The 23,775-nt window shown below is 30.4% G+C and overlaps 1 protein-coding gene across 1 annotated transcript in view; it reads right to left on the reverse strand.

Moving 5' to 3' along the window:
* Positions 1-23,775, reverse strand: part of LOC142321261 (TGF-beta-activated kinase 1 and MAP3K7-binding protein 1-like) — a 38,123-nt gene that overhangs the window by 11,929 nt on the left and 2,419 nt on the right. Inside the window, exons 2-7 of the mRNA XM_075359262.1 lie at positions 21,561-21,801; positions 19,856-19,988; positions 15,647-15,887; positions 8,510-8,666; positions 6,572-6,677; positions 792-1,053 (exon numbers count right to left, since the gene is read on the reverse strand). Of these exons, the coding sequence (XP_075215377.1) occupies positions 792-1,053; positions 6,572-6,677; positions 8,510-8,666; positions 15,647-15,887; positions 19,856-19,988; positions 21,561-21,801 (1,140 nt within the window). The remainder of the gene's footprint in view (positions 1-791; positions 1,054-6,571; positions 6,678-8,509; positions 8,667-15,646; positions 15,888-19,855; positions 19,989-21,560; positions 21,802-23,775) is intronic.

Below are 23,775 nucleotides of genomic sequence, written 5' to 3' on the forward strand. Positions count from 1 at the left end.
ACAACACATATACTTATAAAAAAAAAGTTATAAAAATGTGATTATTATTTCATTACTAAAACCAGGTTATATAATTTTCATCTGATTTAATATAGTCAATAACTGCATTATGCAGTCAAAAGGTGAAGCCTTTATCTGTATCACATCCTATCACACATTTTATGACATTTCTTTAAACCTTAATATCGTATAATAATTATTTATGAAATGTGCATTCAGATTCTAATGGAGGCAATCTTAAACTAAAAAAATCTTAAAATTTGGTTAAAAATCCGTACTGAGTTTTTTGTAATATGTATATGAAAGCAATGTTAATCATGAAAGCTAGTATTAAGTAAAACAAAGCAATAAATATATAAAATGTCAAAGTTATTCAACCAATAAATTTATTGATTAAAATATTTTTTTTATTTTTTATTAAGCGATCATTCTTATATTCTGGTTAAACAGTAATTCTGGTTAACTACAAGGGCTATTGTTAGTTAATGTTACATCTTTTAATTCTAAGAATAACTTATGTACATATTAATTATTTTTATTAATCTAATTGTTTATATTAACACTTATTTACTTTCTTAATTGTTTTTGTTCATTACTCACAAGGATTCCTCCTTTCTACTATAAGAATTACGGATAGTATGACAGCAAAGCAGAATTAGTTATTAAAAAAATCTGATGTGGACCCCACATGACTTCCTTTTATGTCTATTAAATTGCATATACACATTTTTGCTGCACTTCATTATATTAATAAGTTATTTATATTAAAATGTTAATAAAAAAATACATACCGCCCTCTGATTTATCGGATTGTGTTCCAGCCCACATAGGTAATTCACTGACAGTTGGATGTGAATCGAAACGAACAATTGGTGATGAAGGAGATGAAAGAGCATTCGGTAAAGGAAAGTTAAAATTTCTTAAAAGAAGCGTCATATCATCTCGTGATCCTTGACCTCTTTCCTCACCACTCATGTACATATCATGGTGTATTCTGACTACTTTATCTACGACAGCTTGTGCCACACCAACAAGAGTAGACTGGACTCTAAACTGTAATATTATGAATAACTCATTAAAAAAAGAACCAAAATATAAACAGAAAGCATTTCAAATATGGGAGATATCAATGTAATGTTGTTAGCACAGTCGTCTAGAAATTCATCAACTACTAGAGTTAGAAATAGATGTGAACTTACTGGTAAACCAAGAAGGGTTATAAGAAAATCTGGCATATCAAGAAATAAGCTTATAGAATTAAGCGGTAGAGGTTTAGTTCCTGGAATAGTTAAGTTGATAGAGCCATAAAAATAAATGTGACATTAAATCATTTAACCTAGAAGAGGAGTAAAACAAGAAAGCAGCAATCATTAGAAGCAAGGAAGCAACATTATTAAGGCTTGTTTAATAAAATATGGTGGTGAAGGTATGAAAAACTGACCTCTAGAAGATGAAATTAGTTGTGTTAGGAAAATAAATTGAGTAAAGTTTAAAGGTTTTTTAAGAGATGAAGCACAGGATGTTCAACAGATTACTTTAAAATCAGATGACATTATTGAATAATTGTATGGAAGTAGATTTTAAGAAAATATAATTAATAAGAATAGGAAATATTAGCTAATAATGTTAACACAAAAGAAACAATAATTAAACAAATAAATTGGTACAGATACTTGAAAGTACACTAACAGAAATTAAAAAAAATGAAAAAAAAAAAATTAAATTAAATTAAAATATTTAATGCTTCCTTAGTTATTACTAAGGAAGCATTAAAGGATAAAGGATAAATGCTTAAGGAAGCATTAAATATAAATAAACCATATAAATCTAAGATGGAGTTAACATTGAAGATACATCTTGTGAAGTGTTATGTTTGGAATGAATTATGAATGGATTAAAATACCAAAATATATTTTGTATCTATATACTGTACACATATTCTGTATGGGTATAGGCTAAGAAAAATGGCCAAAAAAAGACAAGAGGTATTTTTAATTTCAGCACGGATAGTTAGGAGTAAATTGCATCAAAAAAATTGGAATAGTGGAATGTATAATGAGGGGAGTGAATGAGAAAGAAGCTTATTCAGAACAATTTAGAATTGTAATGTCAACTGGTTTAAACATATCATGCAAAGAATTGAAAACAGTGCTAAAAGATCGATAAAAAATTCAATAAAGAGGGGATCTTTGGAAATAACAATTGTAGGCAATTTAAAACAAAATCTAAAAGTTTAGCAGGAAACAAAAGAAAATGAAGATGAGATAGATCAACATTCCTATCTCAGATACATATCATGATGATGATGATAGACAAAATGCAGATAAAAAAATGATTATTTGTATAAAATAAAATTTATACAAAGAAAAAAAAATTAATATCTGTTATATAAATTCTACCACAAGCATAATCACTGTTCTTTGAAAAAAAATGAAGACTTCAAAGATTATTATACATCATTAGTCTTAGGAAAAAAGGATCTTTATAAGAGGCACAAAATCAGGCCTACATACAACCTTAATTAAATTTTATAACTTTTTATATTATCTTGATATTTTAACTTTTATAATCGCTTAAAATATTTTAATATTAAAGAAGATAGTACTGCACATCTTTTTTATCTAGTAAAATGCAGTCATTAAAAATTTATTTAGAGATGTACGAAAAATCTGATTTTTTTAAAACATCTGATTACTTCTTGTTTTAATCATGAATATTATATTAAACCTGTTAGAAGGCAGTGGAAACTTTATATTTAATTTTTTAATGAACCAGACGTATAATAGGATTAATAAATGTAAAATTTAACTACATGTTCAAGACAAATGAAGTATATTTTTACAAGATAAAGTCATTTGAAGGGAATTTATAAATAAATAAAAAACTGATACTACAGGCCTGATATTTGTACCACTTTACGAAATTCCTTCTTTTTTTTAAAAATGTAAACTAATAAAATTGACACGTATTTTTATTTTCTAAATTAAATATTCATAAAGCTCAGTCTTACTTATCTGTGCACACTGATACAGTCAGTACCCACCAGTAAAAAACCAACTGTGTGTAGGGAAAACTATACCCAATACTATATAATTTTGATTATCTACTGGAACTAAGATATTAAATATGACTGTAAGCAAAATAGAAATCATTACATCACATTAACACAATACATAAACAAAAAGCCAGAAAAACTCATAAGTATAAAATAATATGGGATACAGTGTACCCTTCAAAATAAAAAAACAAAACAAATAAACAGTTACACACAGAGCAGGATTACAAATACAATGGCCCTGGAATATAAAAAGAATCTGTACATTGTTCTTTATGAGATTAAGGATAAAAATTCAAACAAAGATACAATAAACACTAAACCACCGATTCAAAAGTGACCAACCACCATACAAAAATAAAACTGCACAAATAACAACATTAACAAATAAATATTTTACATGTACACAAAAAAGGAAACATGAACAAAATTAAATATATCGTATTTATTCGAAAATAAGACCCTCCAAGTTTTGCAGGAAAATTTTAGAAAAAGAAAAATCTGCGAATGTTAGACCCATCAGTTTGACAGGCTGTAATTCCTAGATAAACAGTTCTTTGGGAATTTCTTTATTACTGTACATACAGTTAGTTGTTGGCTAAGGACAACTTTTACCCTTTTAGGTATTTGCAAAACAATGCTACAGTATTTGACGAAGGGGGAGGGGGTGGGATGTTGATTTTCACACAGTAGCAGCTTCAATCCTACTACCTGCTTTCTTTTTACTAATAAAACAAGACCTTTGGGTAGAACAGTAATAACTTTATTGAAGATGAGTTTAGCTTGTATTTTTTCTGTTACCGGTAAAATGAATTCACAGAAAAGTTTCATTGCAGGGTTTAAGTTAGATGTTTTGGAATTCACTGAAAAAGAGATGGTGTACGAGCAGCGGATTGAGAATATTCAGTACAACTTAAAGTTGCGAAAAAAGGAACTCAATCTTTTCGTTGCCCTAAAAAAGGATGTCATCCTGCAGTGGATGATACAATGATTGAATGGGTGGAAGAGAAGACAGTACTGTGTAGTGACCTGTGAAATGATACAAATGAAAGGGCGCAAAGTAGCAAAACACAGTATAAATGCGAGTGACAGTATAAAAGCCAGTCGTGGGGGGTGATGCGATTAATGAGAAAAAAGGGATTCACTTTGAGACAGACAACTTCTTTATACCAACGACTACCAGTAGAATATACTGACAAAGTTTTGGAGTTTCAACTACATGTATTACATGAAAGAGGAAAAAATCAGTACCTCATATCTCAAATTGGAAACACCTATGAAACACCTGTCTTGTTTGAAATGCCGCGGAACCCCACTGTAAACAAAGTAGGCAAATCCAGCGTACTGGTGAAAACAGCTGGAGAAGAAAAAATGAAATTCAAAGTTATGTTAGTCATTTGTGCAGATGAAAAAAACTGCCTCCTTACGTCATTTTTAAAAGAAAAGCTCTGATGAAGGGAAAACTACCATGAGGTTTACATGTTTGCGTACAAGATAAGGGGTAGATGGTCGCGAAATTAACATGCAACTGGCTAGAAGTGGTTTGGAATCGCCACCCTGGACCAATGTTAAAGAAACGAGGACTTCTCGTTTTAGATAGCTTTTGTGGCCATCTTGAAGATTCTGTGAAGAATGAAATGCACACAGATGCTGCAGTTATTCCGAGAGGCCTCACTTCTGTGCTGCAACCCTTGAACATGAGCATCAATAAGCCAATTAAGGACCACATTAAGAAGTTTTACACTAAATGGATAGCAGATGAAGATCACACAATCACGAACAGTAGACAAATGCAGAAACCTTCAATAGAGCTTCTTTACAAGTGGATTGCCAAATCCTGGTAGGAAATTACTCCAAAAATGATTATCAAGCTTTTCGAGACTGGCATCTCCTGTGCATTGGATGGAACAGAAGATCACCTCATATATGAGGATTCTGACAACACAACTGAGGGAGAGACTGACATCGATGATGGTGAAGATGAGGATGATGATGAAACCAGCAATGATTACAAGCAAACTGTTTTCCAGATAATTAAAACACAATACCACACTTTTTGCATTTTTGTTTTAAATTATGGCAATTGGTTCGAACTATAAATTTGTAAGTCGTTCATTTCTGTTTTCAGACATACCAGTGCCTGTGAACCTGAACAAAGCCATGTCTCTGATGTTAAATAGCACGCATCCTAAAATAACAAGACTTTTTTAACAGTGTAACTTACAATAGTTATATTTAATAAAACATACTAAATTCAGAGTACAGTAATACAGTTATTTTTATTTTCATTTTCTGAAATACCTGTTTGTAAGACCCGCCGTGAATATAAGACCCCCCCAAATTCTGCGGTATAATAGCATTAAAAAAAAGGGGATCATATTTTCAAACAAATTCAGTATAAACACACAACAATAACATAATGAAGAGACAGAATGATGTATCCTCACAAGTTTCCCTGCATGATCAACAGTATGGCAAATGAATGAAAAATGAGCCTACACCCAGTGCCAGGGAACTTTATCAAGCTGTATAGCACCTGCTTAGCCTTGAGTGAACTATTGTAATTACTGCTAATTGTATCCATCTTGATATAGCACAGGCTACCTTGGGTATACACACATTCACATTACAATTCACATTGCTGAGAATTGTGGAACAAGATTCACTGCTTATGAGTGGAAGTGAATTTAAAATTCAACAGGTACTCACCATATCTGCGATGGGCAGATGAATCAACATATTCACTTCCACTTCCTTAGATTTCCACTCCTCTGAAAGTAATGGATTTTTTTTTCAGAAGTGGCCCTAGTTCAGGAGCCTCATGGCTTCAGGAGAGTCAACCCTATCTTCATGCAGTTACCTGCCTTTAGCTGACTCACTACATGAGACAGAAACACTGCCAATAAATAATCAACTACAAAGGTCTGACACAACCTACCACCACCCACTAGATGGTATGGGATCCTAAGTACAACTAGTAGAGGGGCAAGGCTCACATCCACAAAGTTATTTACAACTTATATGTAAATCCATAAGATATTCTAGGGAGAACAAGAATTTCTTTGAATTTGAAAGTGAACTTTCCAATCTGCCTTGAACAATAAGGGCTGAATAGTAAGCTCATTTGGCTAACAGTGAATCTTTTAATGTTATTTCCATGTCACTGGCGGGTTAATGCCACCCATGGTATCTTTATTATGGTCAGATTTTACTCACTGATAACAGACAGTTGTAAGTCAGGCTACATCTATCCTAAACGGAACTGAGCTTGAAATTAAACAAACATACACAAATAAAATATAATACATTTTTGACCATATCCACAATAAGTGTGAAAAAACCATCAGCAATAATACCAAGGACATTTTGGTAAATAATAATTTTAAGATTAGGATATTTTAGTACTTATTTTATAAAGAAAAAAAAATTAAGAAACTTTTGCTAGCATTTGAAACATAAATAATTAATAATTATTATCCAACTAGTGGTATAATAAAATCACTAACATCAATGTACCTCTTTAACAACCATTTCAGCAATTCGCTTATTTACTTGATCATGATCAATTCCAGTTGCTTCTTCTAGCGATTTATATAATCCATATGACATCAATAAAAGAAACCTGTTTAAAAACAGGTACCAAAACAGAAATATGAGCACTATCATATATTGCACAGCTGCAAACTGTTGAACTTATTCTAAATAACACACTGAAAATACAAAAACTTTATAATACATATTTAGAATAAAGAATTAGGTAAGAAAGAGAGAGCCAAATTTTAGAATGGCCCTCCCAGTATGTTTTGAGCTACAGTTGTGAAAAATACTTACACTACTAAAATTGATATTTTATACTTTTAAGTTATTTGAAAATGTTTTTACTATGTGTTTCCACTAAATTAAAAATTTTCATTAGATATAGAATTAATTTATTGATACTTTCCACCAGCAAGACTTATCTCAGAATTTGTTTTTCATTGGTAGCATTATTATTCAAGTTCTTTACCCATTTAATAATTTTATTTGTCAGTTTAAATAGGTAAAAGTTAATTTGTTAACAAATATAGATTTTGCTGTTTCCTAATGAAATCAATTTTAGGTGGCATAAACAAGTTTATATCTTTCAAAAAAACAAACTAGTTTCATAAGTATTTTGTTTTGATTATATTTTTTTTTTAGTATCCACACACTCATCATCAATTTTTACTTTCCGGGCATCACAGCTTTAGAGCTATTCTGCAAGAAGGAAAGTATGGTAATCAATTAAAAAATGGGTTATATCAGTGGTTCCCAAACTTTTCCAAGTCCACCCTTTTTCAATTAAAATTTTTCCATGGCGCCCTATCCTGAATAAAATTATGACTACTTGAAAGTAACAGATAAAAATAAATAAAACTCATGTATCATTATTATTTTTTTACTTTATTAACATTAAATTAACAATTACAAACGTCTTGGTTCAATTAATTATGAGGCTTTTGCAACATTTCACGGCACACCTATACAGAGGCCATGGCACACAGTTTGGGAATCACTGACTTATATGTTTCACATCCCAGGGACCCCAAAAAACAAAAAAGAAAAAAGTGGAAGGTGTTTGAATGTATATACCTACATATGTACATTGTTGGCATGTTTGAAGCTTAATAACATTTGACTGGATAAACTGATTTTGATGAGATTTGGCACAGAGACTCGTGTATATGAGGCAATTTGTTGGTAAACTTTTTCAGTCAATATCTCCAGAAGGTAAGATAGATAGTATTTTAGGGTTAATTTTCTCCAAATTTTGCAAACGTAATCCAACTTTATATTAAGCTCAGTACACACATGCATGCTTATCTTAGCATTTTTTTTAATTTTGCCCCAAAATTCCTGCTTCCCTAAAAATAAAAAAAAATGTATTTTTTTATTTATTACATATTTTTAAAGGAATCTTTTTTATGTCTTCCCAAGTATAGTAGAACTGCAAGTAACCCACAAGAAAAATACTTTGGGAGTAATACCTGGATGGGGGAGGAAAAAATGGAAAGCAGAAGAAAATATAAGAGCAGGAAAGATGAAGAGGCTCTACCAAAATTTGATTAATGAATTAAGAACAGTAATTTAAAAGCAATGGGTGGGAAATCAAAAATACTGAAAAAATTTTAAAATAAATTTAAAAAATTTTTAAATAAATAAATATAAAAAATTTAAAAATACTGATTTTTTTTTTAATTCTTTGGTTTATTTTCATATATTATTTTTCTACTATACAAGAATAAATAACCAGTTCCAGAAAAGTATTACAACTATGTTGTCAGCTTTTTTATAAGAATCAATCAAAACACTGTTACAAATAGATAAAAATATAAAATTAATAAAAGATAAATCAGTAAATTATTACATAAGTAAGTAAATAATAAGTAATTCATATATATAAAATATGTAGTACAACAATTTTTTTTGTAATACCTGCAAGAACTATCCAATTTTATACCACCATGAATTTCTGGTTCAGCTGTTATAGGTTCTGAAGTAGCAGCTGCTAGTTCCTCAAATTCTTTATAAGCACCTTTTACTAGATAATTACCCAGACATCTTGTGTTCTTTTGATTACCAAGTCTGGAACCTGAAAAAAAAACACAAATACAATTCTAAACTAAAGAAATTTACAAAACATATATCCTCTGAAGAACAAAATAATATTCATAGGATTGATTGATTTACCAAGAAATACATTAAGAGGTAATAAAAAGAGTACTGGAATCAAAAGAATAAAGAAAACAAATAAATGGATCTGGAAAAAATAACTGGAAAAGGGATAGCAGAGGAGAAATTAATTAGACTATTGAAGGGAAGAAATAGTTCAGCAGTGGAAATGAACTTTGAGCGAATATGAAAAGTGGCAGCAGAATAAACAATTTGCTTCATTAAGAAAAGAATAAAAAATCCATGGTTTACCAGAAAGATGATTGAAAAAACAGAAGGCAAAAGAAAATACAAAAGCAGAAATGATGAAGACAGTAGGCTCTACCGAAATTTGATTAATGAATAAAATGAGTAATTTAAAAGCAAAGGAGAAATGGATTAAGACAAAATTTTCAGATGCAGAAGATTCAGAGAGAAAAGAACAATAAGAACTAATGCATGAAAAAAGAACAATATCATTGGATAACTGGAAAAATGCATATATACAATAAAGAAACTGCAGTAGAAATGGCAGTGTTGTACAAGGTCTGTTCAGAAAATAACGGAACATTTTTAATTAAACGCCAATGAAGACATTTAGTAATGTGCAATTGGCAGCATTGTGTTCCATATAACCTCCTCTTAACCACATGTTCTTGGATTGTGATATCTCATTTAGTTTTCATGTTATTGTGCAACATGTGTAGGTGTTAGAAGCAATTTTTTTAATGTACAATTTTAAGGAGCAACAATACAACATAAATTTTTGTGTGAAACTAGGGAAAACTTTCACAGAAACATTTCAACTTTTGAAACAAGCTTACAGAAATGATGTTCTGGGATGTATGCAATGTTACAAATGGTCTTCACGATTTAAAAGTGGTCATCAGTCAACTGAAGATGACCCTCGACCAGGAAGGCCTTTGACTTCAACTGATGACACCCACATTCAGAAAATCAATGATCTGCTGCATACAAATCACTAACTGTAATAGAACTTGCACAAGAGGTTAGCATCTTAATCGGATCATGCCATGGCATTTTGACTGAAAAATTGAGTATGTATCCAGTTGCAGCAAAGTATGTTTCTCATCTGATGACCAAATAGCAGAAAGAACATCAAGTGGACGTTTGTCAGTAACTTCTTGAACAAGCCAGTGACAATAAAACATTCATGCAAAGAGTCATAACAGGAACCAAAAAATGAGTTGATGACTAAGACATTCAGACAAAAGTTCAATCATCACAATGGATTGGCAGAAAATCTCCATGTCCTAGTAAAGAATGTCAGTCTTGATCCAATTTCAAGGTGATACTCTCTGTTTTTTTTTTTTTTATTTTAATGGAATTTTGCATTTTGAATTCTTGCCACAAGGTGAAACAGTGAACTATGCATACTATCAAGGCATTTTCCAGTGGTTACGTGAAAAAATCAACAAAAAGAGACCAGAGTTACGGTGAGGCAACTCATGTTCCTTTACCATGACAATGTGCCTGCACACTCAACTTTGTCAATTCGTCAGTTTTGTCCCGACAATCATATGACTTTCCTCCTTCAGCCTCCCTACTCGCCAGACCTGGCTCCTTGCTATTTTTTTCTTATTTCCAAAATTAAAATCAGAGTGAAAGGACACCATTTTGAAACTAGTAACATTAAAGCAAATTCGTCACAGATCTTAAAGACCATTTCAAATGAAGCTATCCAGAACTGCTTCACAAAGTAGAAACACCGCTGGGAAATGAGTGTGAGTAGGGAGGGGAGTAATTTGAAGGGGAAAAGGACCAATAATCTGTAAAATTAATAATAATGATTAAAAAAATTAAGTTTGGGTATTTTCTAACAGATCTCAAGTAAAGAGAAATATAAACTTAAAATGTGGTAGAAATACAAGGTAGAATTGAACCAATCTAATAGAAAGCCAAATGATCTTTTATAAAGGATCAGCTTCAAACAGAAGAGGATGAAGCAGAAGTAGTGATCTAAAATCAGGAGTCTTACAAGCAATAAAAGAAATTAAGTATGTTCCTGTAAAAGCTGCAGTAATAGATAAGATACCAACAGAAATGATTAAATGTCTTAATGAAGAATAATTACAAGAGTGATGAAATTCTTAATATGAAACTAAATGATGATAAAGAGATGATGTAATACAACCTACAATAGTGGGATATGGCCAGAAGCCTTTCTTAAAATAACCATGACTTCAACTGCAGAAAGTGTGTTTGTAAAGTATCATTATTACAGGACGATTAGATTAATTTTGCATTCAGTTGCAAAAGATTTAGCTGAAGAAAGCTTCTTCTTCAAATTCTGAACAGAAAAACAAGTAAAAAAGTGGAGCGAAACCAATAAAATAATTATTGTATCATGTAATCTGCAGTGGCTGTTTGAAAGAACTTAAAATTAAGACACCCTGGGAATACACCTGTCATTAAAATTGAACAAAACCTGCTTTAAAGAACAATGTGTGGTTTCTCAGTTGTAAAAACCATACAGAAACAGATGAACTAGTTTGTCCACCAACTAAGTAGTCTACAACAAAATTGATACGTTAATGAATAAATAAATGAAACCAAAAAATCAAAAACCTTCAGATAACAAATAATCATATCTTTTGATAATGTATTTTAACCATAGCCTAAAGATGCATACAAGATAGAGCTATACTCTTATGTGAATTCAGTTATCCGGTGAATTTTTTTTGATGAAGAAATTACAATGTCCTGGATTGTCTGGCAGGCAGTTCAGTTGGGCAGTCAACACACAAAAAATTGAGTCCCCACTTTGGCCCATGACAGGTCTCTAGCAGACAACAACAAGGATGCATAGCTCTAAGCACTGGGTCTCTCTTTAAGGTCCAGGCATTCTTAGAACAGCTGATTTAGCAGGGTTAATCAGGGTAGTCCACTGTTTTAACTGCACCCATCATATTTATACTTACTTACTGAATGCCATTACTTGCATCACCCACTCTAAACTTTTCACCTAAGTCATAACTTTTTTACTAATTCATAGGTATCATAAAAACTATGTATTCTTAATACTTCAGATTTTCATACGTAAACCTATTTAATTTTTTTTTAAATTTATTCCAATTTTTTTATTATACAGTACTATGAAGCAAGGTAATTCAAGTCCTAATTTGCATACAATTGTAATTTTTTTTCTTTATTAATTCCATTTTATTTATATAGTTCAAAAATAAATTAAATATTTAATGTGCATATTTTAAACTGTAATTTATAAATAATAAATTTACATAAATACATAACTACAAATATAATGTATTTTTATTTGTTATAAATTATTATCAATAAGAATATTCTCAGTAGAATATTTTATACGTAGATTCATTCACTAATCATTTAATTGAAATTGTAGCACAATAAATGTGTTTGGGTATTCACTAACACAGATCGATAAAAATAAATTACTTTTACAAAAACCTAATAATCATTATAAAATTATACTCTTACTAAAACGTTATACTCTACTAGTAATATCAATTGAGACGTCATTATATAATTTTAATATCCAAGGTTGTACATTCTCATCTCTAAGGACTTCTATTTTAAAGTGTTTCTACTAAAAAAAGTCTTCATTTTTCAGCAAGCCAATCTAACACACATGTGTGCGCATGCACAAACACACCTAATATATAGATTCAGTAATGAGTAATAATAAAGAATGTTTAACAATTGAAATCCACATTTAATCTTAGCGATTTTTTTTATTTTCAATAGTTTGAACATTTTTTATTTACAATTTAATTTATATAACCATTTAACACCACCTCTATCCTTATAATAAATAAATAAAGAAATACAGGTTGTTATGAACATATTTGATAAACAAAATAGAAATCAAGAATCACTTGATTTGACATAATAAATAATTATAATTAAAAGTCTATATGAGGCATTTATATATTTAACTTTCATGAATATTCACTAACTAATTTTCATTATTTTATTTATAACACACCACAGAAAAACAAATGTGCACCAAAACAAACACAATAACTATGAATAGAATAAAATAAATCAATATTAAACAAAATGAATCATTAATGTTGTTTATAAAATTATAAACATCCATTTCACACAGAGTAGTAGCATCTTGGACTTTCACCAGAGATCCTCCGTTCAAATCCCGGTCAGACACAGCATTTTTCATACTCTACAAAGTTCCATTCTCATACAGCAAAATAAACAAAGCAGTCAATGCCTGTCATCTCAAACAATGACTGTTTTGTTTTCATTCAAAACAAAAAGCATTGTAGAACTATCAAGAACCATTCCAATTTATAATATACGGTCAACATTGACTAAGAGAATCATCAGCGATGATTAACTTACAATACAAATTAGGAATTTACCATACATCTATTAACACTAAAAGAAAATTCACAAGTTTTAGATTTCAAGCAGTGGTAATTTTAATTAAGATGGTTTAATTTTGTTTTTAATTAACTTAATTGTAACTAATTTATGATGCTTTATCTGTTTGTTTTTTTTTAATTAGAATAATATTAGTATGGTTATTAAACAAAGATAATTAACTATTCAAAATTTATTCTGAAGCCCACCAGGCTGGTCTAGTGGTAAACTTGTCATCACTAATCACTTAAAAGCTGAATTTTGAAGGTGAAGGTTTCAGGTTCAAATCCTAGTAAAAGTTGGTACTTTTATATGGATTTGAATAGACAGAAGATACTGATGTAGTATCATGGTTTGGGTTTAGTTAACCACACGTTTCAGGAATGCTCGGGCTGAGTCTTACAAAACTACACCTCATTTACGTGTCATAAAAATCATCCTCATCTTACGAGCCATGGGGGAGGTGTTGCTTATTGTTCACTATTTGAACAGGTTACGATATACACATTAGGAAAAAAATTTATTCTGAAATTTAATGTATTGTTTCTATTTCTACAACACTGTTGTATAATTCTTTTGTTATGTTAAAATAAATGGACTTTGTTCTGTTAATTAATTGGTTAAAAGAAGACAATATATAAAGCGTTTTATTTTTATTTTTGTACATTATGAAGAATTAAAACAACCTTTTTGGGGATTTCTTGTAAACAAAGCAATAAAAAAAATAAAAATTTCAACAGCAAAAATTTCAAAAATATATACAACTCATCCTCCCATTGAGAAGGATGAAATGGGAGAAACAATACTGAGATCTGAATTTAAGAGAGCATTGAAAGATTTAAATGGCAGAAAGGCTCCTGGAATAGACGGAATACCTGTAGAATTATAGCGCAGTGCAGGTGAGGAAGCGATTGATAGATTATATAAACTGGTGTGTAATATTTATGAAAAAGGGGAATTTCCGTCAGACTTCAAAAAAAGTGTTATAGTCATGATACCAAAGAAAGCAGGGGCAGATAAATGTGAAGAATACAGAACAATTAGTTTAACTAGTTATGCATCAAAAATCTTAACTAGAATTCTATACAGAAGAATTGAGAGGAGAATGGAGGAAGTGTTAGGAGAAGACCAATTTGGTTTCAGGAAAAGTATAGGGATAAGGGAAGCAATTTTAGGCCTCAGATTAATAGTAGAAGGAAGATTAAAGAAAAACAAACCAACATACTTGGCGTTTATAGACCTACAAAAGGCATTCGATAACGTAGACTGGAATAAAATGTTCAGCATTTAAAAAAAATTAGGGTTCAAATAAAGAGATAGAAGAACAATTGCTAACATGTACAGGAACCAAACAGCAACAGTAACAATTGAAAAACATAAGAAAGAAGCCGTAATAAGAAAGGAAGTCTGACAAGGATGTTCCCTATCTCCGTTACTTTTTAATCTTTACGTGGAACTAGCAGTTAATAATGTTAAAGAACAATTTAGATTCGGAGTAACAGTACAAGGTGAAAAGATAAAGATGCTACGGTTTGCTGATGATATAGTAATTCTAGCCGAGAGTAAAAAGGATTTAGAAGAAACAATGAACGGCATAGATGAAGTCCTACACAAGAACTATCGCATGAAAATAAACAAGAACAAAACAAAAGTAATGAAATGTAGTAGAAATAACAAAGATGGACCGCTGAATGTGAAAATAGGAGGAGAAAAGATTATGGAGGTAGAAGAATTTTGTTATTTGGGAAGTAAAATTACTAAAGATGGACGAAGCAGGAGCGATATAAAATGCCGAATAGCACAAGCTAAACGAGCCTTCAGTAAGAAATATAATTTGTTTACATCAAAAATGAATTTAAATCTCAGGAAAAGATTTTTGAAAGTGTATGTTTGGAGTGTCGCTTTATATGGAAGTGAAACTTGGACAATCGGAGTATCTGAGAAGAAAAGATTAAAAGCTTTTGAAATGTGGTGCTATAGGAGAATGTTAAAAATCAGATGGGTGGATGAAGAAAGAAGCATTTGGAAAAAATATAGTTAAAAGAAGAGACAGACTTATAGGCCACATACTAAGGCATCCTGGAATAGTCCCTTTAATATTGGAAGGACAGGTAGAAGGAAAAAATTGTGTAGGCAGGCCACGTTTGGAATATGTAAAACAAATTGTTAGGGATGTAGGATGTAGAGGGTATACTGAAATGAAACGACTAGCACTAGATAGGGAATCTTGGAGAGCTGCATCAAACCAGTCAAATGACTGAAGACAAAAAAAAAATACAACTCATACAATACAATACAAAATAAATAAAGGAAATTACAGAATTCTAGTTCAGTGATTATCAAACACAGTATGATTAACAATGAATTTCTTGATTTAAAATGTTGAAAACATTCAGTACACAATAACTGGCTAGATAACTACTATTCTGTTATTATTTTTTAATCAATTACCAACACTGTAAAAATAAATCTGTAATTATAACAAAAGTAATTATGTATTTTATATATATTAGTAATTAAATATTTTTATAAAAACATTACCTTTAAATACATTATCAAATCGAAGACCAAGATTATATAAACGTAAAAGTTCATCTTCATTAGAAAGATCATGATCTACACTAAGCTGAATTACTCTAAGTACACCATTTTCATCTGTTTTACACAATAAGGCTCTACTATCTCCTACATTAGCAACAAATAAAAGACCGTTTGTCACATACGCTATAACTGCTGAAGTACCACAAGACAATTCATAGTTGAGTGAATTCAGTTTTTCTACCTGCAGAAAGCATAGCATGTTAATTTCTTAATTAACTGTAATATTAAAAGAATATCCTTGATAAAAAATATTCAAAATTTACAGAATTTACAATATTTATGAATTTAATGTATACATGTTTTTTTTAATGAAAATGTATCATGAATTAATAACACAAACACTTAACAAACTTGTATGAAAGAGGAATATATAACATGACAATATAAATTATATTTGTAGGCATTTATAGTCCACAACTCTTTTTACAAGCAAGTACACATGACAATGATACTAAGTCATCTTATAATGATACTATGTCACTGAGTCATCCCATATATCTGCTACCTACTCAAATGAGAGCACTAGTTGTGTGAAAATAAAAATAGCCTTTTATTTAAAACTCATAACATGTCTGACTAATCAACAACATATGCATGTAAAGCATAAATGTCGTAGACTATGAAATTATTAATTAAGTTGCAGTATTTGATTTGATTGTTAGCACACATGTTTATGTATGATATTGTAAGAAGACCGGTATAACAGACCTGAGCAACAGATTCCTGCCAATTAAGAAGAAAGTAATAGAAAATATAATAGTGGGAGGAATCCAGACACAGGCTAAAAGAAACCCTTTTAGTAAAGCTAACAGATCACTTTAACAATCATCCTTTGTAATACTGCCTGCTGACACACTTAAACAGATGTTGTTCCATGAGAAAGGTTACTGGACAGCGTAGGAATCTCATGGGAAAATGTGAGGGTGGATGATCATTCTCATGCTTTGAGTTGGGTCCGGTCCTGCAGATAAAGAGGACAGGAGTATAAATACTCCGGGGAAGACCAGCAGACAAAGAGTCTGCAAGAGAGTTCGGTGAAAGAGTTCTAAGCGAGTAGTTATTATGTGAGTTTGAAGCAAGAGTAATCTGTGAGGTCAGTGAAGGAGCGAGTTTCTAGTGTGTACACGTCCATCGCGATTAAGGTGACATCACAAGTAATACCAGTCAATGAAAACAAGAAGTGGTTTGATGAGTTACCATTACAATAAAGGTAAAAGAGTAACATATTAAATTTCATTCATAAATTGTTAGGTAGTTTTAACTTTGATAACAAAGGTATTTGCAGTGAAAGAACTTTATACTTGTCTTATCTATTGCACTAATGTTGTTAATACAAGACTAGTTGTTAAAAATGTTACGATTAGCAGTCATGCTAATGTCTTTTGTCCATGAGACTGAATTCTAGTTTACAATATTTAACTACCTGTAAAAAAAATTCTGACGATTACTTTAAATTCTGTTTTGTATACAATCACTGTTTATTATTATTATTATTGTTGTTGTTTTTCACAGTCATTGATTCCAACTGATGACTGGGCTTAGTCACGTTTCTTAGTGAAGTTTAAAGCATTTGCAAAGATATCTCCCTTATACTGCAAGAAAAAAGTCTCATTTATTCAGAGCTGTAAATCAAGCAGCACCAAAAAGATTTAATGTCTTCAGTGAAAATTCTGTAGACACTGGAAGAAAATAAAAAATAATTCACTACTACAAACAAAAATGAATATCCCTTTACAGGAAAAAAGATACAGTTCCTCAAAATAGAAAAAAGCTACTTTCAATTTTATATGGACAGGTAATTTGGTTATGATGTAAATATAAAAGTTTATACACAAAAAAATAGGTTTAATATAGAAAATTCCTCAGTAATCTGAGGAATTTTTTTCAGTGCAATAATTTCTGTCATAAAACACATTAATGCTGAAATTTTCAATAAATTATTAATAATCCATTACTACAGATAATTGAGAAAACGGACGCAGAAAATTATGAACTCTCACAAACAGCTTAAACTAACAAAATTCCTGTTTGGTTTGAAATACCCAAATTTTTTATTTTATTATTATTGTTTTTTTGGTGGTTTGTTTCACCCGGAGACATTAAATTGACTTTTTACCCCACTCACAGATAGAACCCCTTTGACAATTTTACAGAGTACAAGAACCAGAGTGACTAAATTAACTCCCACAGCACTCACAGGAAAGAAAGAAGAAAGAATAAGGAAAAAGGAGGGATGAGGAAGGAGAAAATCAATCCATAGAGAGACTACCTCTGAATAACTTTGATCAAGGGACAGTTTACCACTTTGTCCAGGATCTAAAATGAAATGTTCCCATAATAAAATTTAAAAAAGATGAGTACTAACATGACATGCTAGAAAATAAAGTAAAGCCCGTAATAAGGATAAAACATCCTGATTCTCTCTCAAAAGACATAATTCTTCTGCATATACCCACCCCCGTACTGCTCACAAGACATAAGAAGCTATTCTAAAGTTGGGTTGGGAGTATTGCCATATCCACCATACACTACCAATCTCTCACCATCGAATTATTCTGTTTCGTCCTTTCAAAGAGTTTTTATGTAGCACCATTGAACAGGTCAAGAGTGCAGTAAAAATAGTATTTGACCTGAAATTACAAAAAATGGAAATTAAAACCAGAGATACTTTGGATAACTGTGGAGAAAAAACTGCAAAAAAAAACCATTTCTTCAGAAGAAAAAGGATACATTTTTTCAAAATTATAAAAAGAAAGCCAATTAATTTATTAGTTAATTACTATTAAGTACAAATTATTATTACCACTATTATTAATTGAAATAGTGAAATAATTCAATGCTTTGTTTCAAAACTTTCTACACTAGTTTTCACTGGCACAAGATTCATCAATTAAAGATATCATTCTAAATTAATTTTCTTCAGTGTCATCCAAATTTTCTAATACTCTACAAGGGCCTTTGTTATTTTCTAGGATGTCATAATAATACTCACTGTTGATTGTACAATATTATTTTTCCAAACAAATTCAGTTTGACGATAAATTTCGGCCAAACAAACATTATTCCCAAAACACCATTAGCATCATTTTACAGCTGACGTTTAGATTTTGAATTTTTCCCTGACATGTGTACTCAGATGTTTCCATTCCATACTGATGTTTGGATTATGGCTCAAAATAATGAATCCAAGTCTCATCACAAGTTAGTTATTATGCAATGAAAGAAAGCATTATCTTCACCCAAATATTTTTTAAGATCTCTTCAATCTGAAATCAGGTACCTTAGTGATTGGAGTCAATTTTCTTGGAAACCACCTTGAACATGTTTTGTGGTAATTCAGCTTATCATGGATAGTGGAATGGATAGTCCCAATAATCACACTACAAATGTCAGCAATACCCCAAATTTTGATGTGTTTGTCCTTATGAGTAACGCAATTTTACAAAGCATTAAAGTCTAAACTTCCACCAGTCTTCCACTATGATAAAAATCAGTGACACCTATTCTTCCTGATTTAGACTGTTCAACCCATATAAAAAGTTTCACAGTTAATACACTGTTTTTAAATCTGCAAGTGAATTTGAGTTGATTTTATAGAAAATAAAAATTTTATCACAGGATACTGTTCTTCTGTGGTAAACACTTCAAGTGAAACTGACATTTTAAAATAAACAAAAGAGATTAATAATTGAAATTCTTTTTAAACACCTGATATTCTCATGTAAGGGGTGCCAACTTGAACAAAGAGTTTCAGTTTATTCTATTAAATATTTTTTCCATTATTGCCATTTATCTCTTTAATTACTGAATGACCCTCTCATTAAGCAATTTGGATGCCAATAAAGACAACTAATTTAGAATACTGAATCCTGAAGTTGATTAACGTAGTAACATTGAAAATCAATATACAAAAATCTTCAAACAAAACACAAGTAGATTTTTATTACAAACTATTATCCAATTTTATTGATAAATTTACCCTATACATTCTAAAAATTATTTGTCAAGAGACAAAAATAAAGGTGTTTTTAATTTTTTATTAGCTACTTAAGTTTAGTATACACATTTTATATGGCATATATAATAATAATAAGTACAATAATAATATACAAATCCTATAAGAAATTAAAATGAAACAAAATTACTTACAACATGCGGATGGCTTTTGTATGCTTCATATGGTTTTATTCCTTCTGGAATTTCATATATTAAACTTGTTCGTTCCGCAAGTCTATCATCAATAGATTCTAAATAACTTTTCTCAACAGCTACAAACGCTTGCCTGAAAAATCCATTAAAATGTTATAAAATCATTTTTATGGAGCCATTATAAAATTAAGTTATTAATTATAAAAAAATAAGAGAGGTGTTTTACAAACAACAATTTTACCTAAAATGTAAGTATTGTTAACGATTAAAAGACAGTTTTAGTCTACTCAATGATTTAGTTGCAACAAAAAGCCCTTATGCATCATAAAAAACCAAGAATTAGAGGATAGCAGCCAGATTCTATCCTCAATTAGAAAGAAATACTGTCGCCTAATGATTGACAAATTCAGTCTTGTCTAATACTGCCATAACTTCAATTCATGTTAGTGATTCACCATGAAACATAAATCACTCAAATTGCATATGCTCAAAAATAAGTCACCCTATGCCAAAACTTCAATTCATGTTAATGATCTGACATGATACACATATCACTCAAACTCCAAGTTCAAAAATAAAAGTCACACTTTGCCAAGCATAATCATACATGTAATTAGTGAGGACTGTTATAGTTTCCCCAGCAAACAAAGTCACTACTGAAAATGGCAAAGCAAACAAAATTGAAGTTTCAGTTCTCATACACAGAAACACATACAAGCATATATACTAACAAAAGTACTACATAGCCCTTTGCTTAGTATATTAATGCTAACTAAGGCCTTTAATTCTCAAATTTCGAACCAGATTCCCTAGACACGCTCACACATATGGGATTCCAGGTACTTATATACTTGAAGCACACACTGCCATCTACCTAATTCCAATAGTAATTATTCACATAAAAAAAAGATCAAGGTTGGTAATGGAGTAACAAACAGGTTAATCAATCCATTGATTACCACTCCTCACGGATCAAATATTGTACCATTGAGAAAGAGGGGAGGAGAAAGAGAGAGAATTGTGTGTGTGTATGTGCGAGTGCGTGCATGTATACATGTGTCGTCCATCATATCCTTCTGACATTCCAATATATTTTATTGGAATATAATACATAAATACTATATTATATTTATAATTTAAGTTACTAACAAATGTTTTTTTTTTTAAGTAATACAGAAACGTTTTATTCCTTTAACATTAATGATTCATCAATGATTTTTTTATTTTAAAGAATCATAAAGGTAACTATGACTATATAAGACTAATAATGTATGTCATAATAATACTCACTGTTGATTGTACAATATTATTTTTCAAAACAAATTCAGTTTGGCGATAAATTTCGGCCAAACAAACATTAATACACTGTTTTTAAATCTGCAAGTGAATTTGAGTGGATTTTATACCTTAAGAAAATAAAAATTTTATCACAGCATACTGTTCTTCTGTGGTAAACACTTCAAGTGAAACTGACATTTTAAAATAAACAAAAGAGATTAATAACCTTTTAATTGCCTTAATACTAAGAGATTAATAGCCTTTTACTACATAAGACTAATTACAGTTATCCAAATGGTTGCTAATTACAACTATAACTAGTAATTAAAACCAGGTTATAATAATACTCATAATTAGACATCTTTTTATTAGTTTGGCACTATTTCTTCTAGTAGTCTACCACTATAAACCTAAATACAAAACTTACACTAACGCTTCTCGTATTTCATCATCATTTGTTTTTTTTCCCAGTTTAGTATCAAGAAGAATTTCAGAAGCTAAACTTTCAAGTGCAAATTTAGCAGTTTTAACACCATTATGGCCATCAAATACTCCATAAAGACAAGTATTATCATCTACTCTACAATGAAAACTAGTATCTTCAAATGGATGTTCTTCACGTCTATGTCCATCTTCTCTATAAATCTGGTTAGTTGAGTATCCAACACCTAAAATCAAAACAAAGGACATTTTAAACAACAATTAAACAACATCAACAACATTAAAGATAAATATATATTAAAGATCGGTACCTATATAACATTAAAATAAAAAAGAATAGACTTACATAGATAGTTTGATTATGAATAATATGTATGCTGGTACAATAACATGCATGTTAGAATAGCACTGAAAATTAAGTGGGTTGACAAAGATAAAAATGATGTTTCAAGAAGAATTTGAGGAAAAACTTAGTAATTAATGTAAGAAATATAATCAAATGTAGGTTGAATTTAAACAAAATATGTATTAGTTGGGGGTATAAGAGTTGGATTTGAAACTTGTATGGTTGCAGCCGCACAATCATGCCAACATTTAGATTTTTATTGTTACTTCTTACATACTATTTTAACTTTTACACATTACATCAGTGGTTTCTAAACTGTGCACCACCACACCCAAAGCCCCTAAAATCAACAATTATTGTGTAAGGGTTACAGTGACATCAACTAATAACTTTTTTTGGATTAAAAGTATTTTGACAGAAATTTCCCTAAACACCAACACAGCACAACCCATGTTATCCACTTGAAGCCCTGCTGTTTTGACAGGCACAAATTCATTGTTTCAGGCCTAGATAATGAAATCCATTTATAGGTTCTACTGCCAGTCAGGATATGCCTATGAATGTTTGAAAAGACGTTTTTATACAATACTATGTATAAGATTTGCATGTGATTAATATCATTACATGTCCTGCATCTATGAGATTATTTAATTTAATTTATAAAATTAATTCTACCATTCTATGTACATACAGTGCTTTATATATTCTTTGTACAGAGAATAAATTTGCAACCACGAATTGTTTATTTTATAATTAAGGTGGAATTTTAATTATATTAATTAAGATGTAATTTAATATACACCTGATTGTTATGTTTACATAAATATGTGCTTTGTTAGAAGGTTATCTAACAAGGTTATCTTACGTATATTGTAAGGGTCATCGTAATCTTCTTAACCAAAGTTCCTAAAATATTGCCAACTTTTTACAAATTTTGGCTGAATATGTTTGCTATGTTACTTTAAAAAGACTTACTCATCATTGATAACAAGCCAAAAACAGGTTGATGAGGAAGTATTTAATGGCCAGCTGATTCATTAGATTTGTCTCCTTTATTTTGGAAGTACTTTACATGTGACATCCATAAATTTAAGCCACATTTTTAAGAACTGAGACAGAGGATTAACATGTTATATGTCACACATAGATACTGGGTAAAATTAAAAGAGCTTTTTAACAACATCCCTATTAATATTCATGAAAATGTGGGTGAGCAGTTTGAGCATTTAGTCTACGAGAGGTAATAATTAATTTGATAGTTTAATTTTTGGCAGTTTTTTTATATTAGTTATCAGCTGATTTCTAAATAATACTGCGTTATTGTCATTTCTTTTATATCAAACAGCTTTGTATCAAAATAGCCCAAACAGTGATAGAAATTTCACAGTTGGTTATTAATATCTTACAAGTTTGCCTTTCTAGTTTTACTAATACGATAACAAATAGAATGACTTAAAACTTTAACCAGCTATCATTTCTTAAAGAATTAATTTGCAAACTACAGTACATACCACATTTGTTTTATTTTTAAACGGCTTATAAAAAAGGGTCACGTACCCTAAAATTTGTTTAAACCTTTTCCTTTAAATGTTGACAGCCTAGAAACACTTTTTGCAGCCAGCAAAAACTGGAGGTTACACACTGAGAAAGATAGTTATTACGGCTGAGTAAGTCCTACTATGAAAATTTTAATTATTTATTGTCAACCACTAAAAAGTTTGATATTAATGTAAAAACATCTTAAACACACACGCAAAATGATTGTAATAAAAATGACTAAATAAACAAGTATAAATAGAGACCTCATCTAGTAAAATGCACTTTAAGTCTGACAGTGAATTGTAATGAGTTCTAT

The sequence above is a fragment of the Lycorma delicatula genome, chromosome 1, assembly GCF_047948215.1.
Source record: "Lycorma delicatula isolate Av1 chromosome 1, ASM4794821v1, whole genome shotgun sequence".
NCBI lineage: Eukaryota > Metazoa > Arthropoda > Insecta > Hemiptera > Fulgoridae > Lycorma > Lycorma delicatula.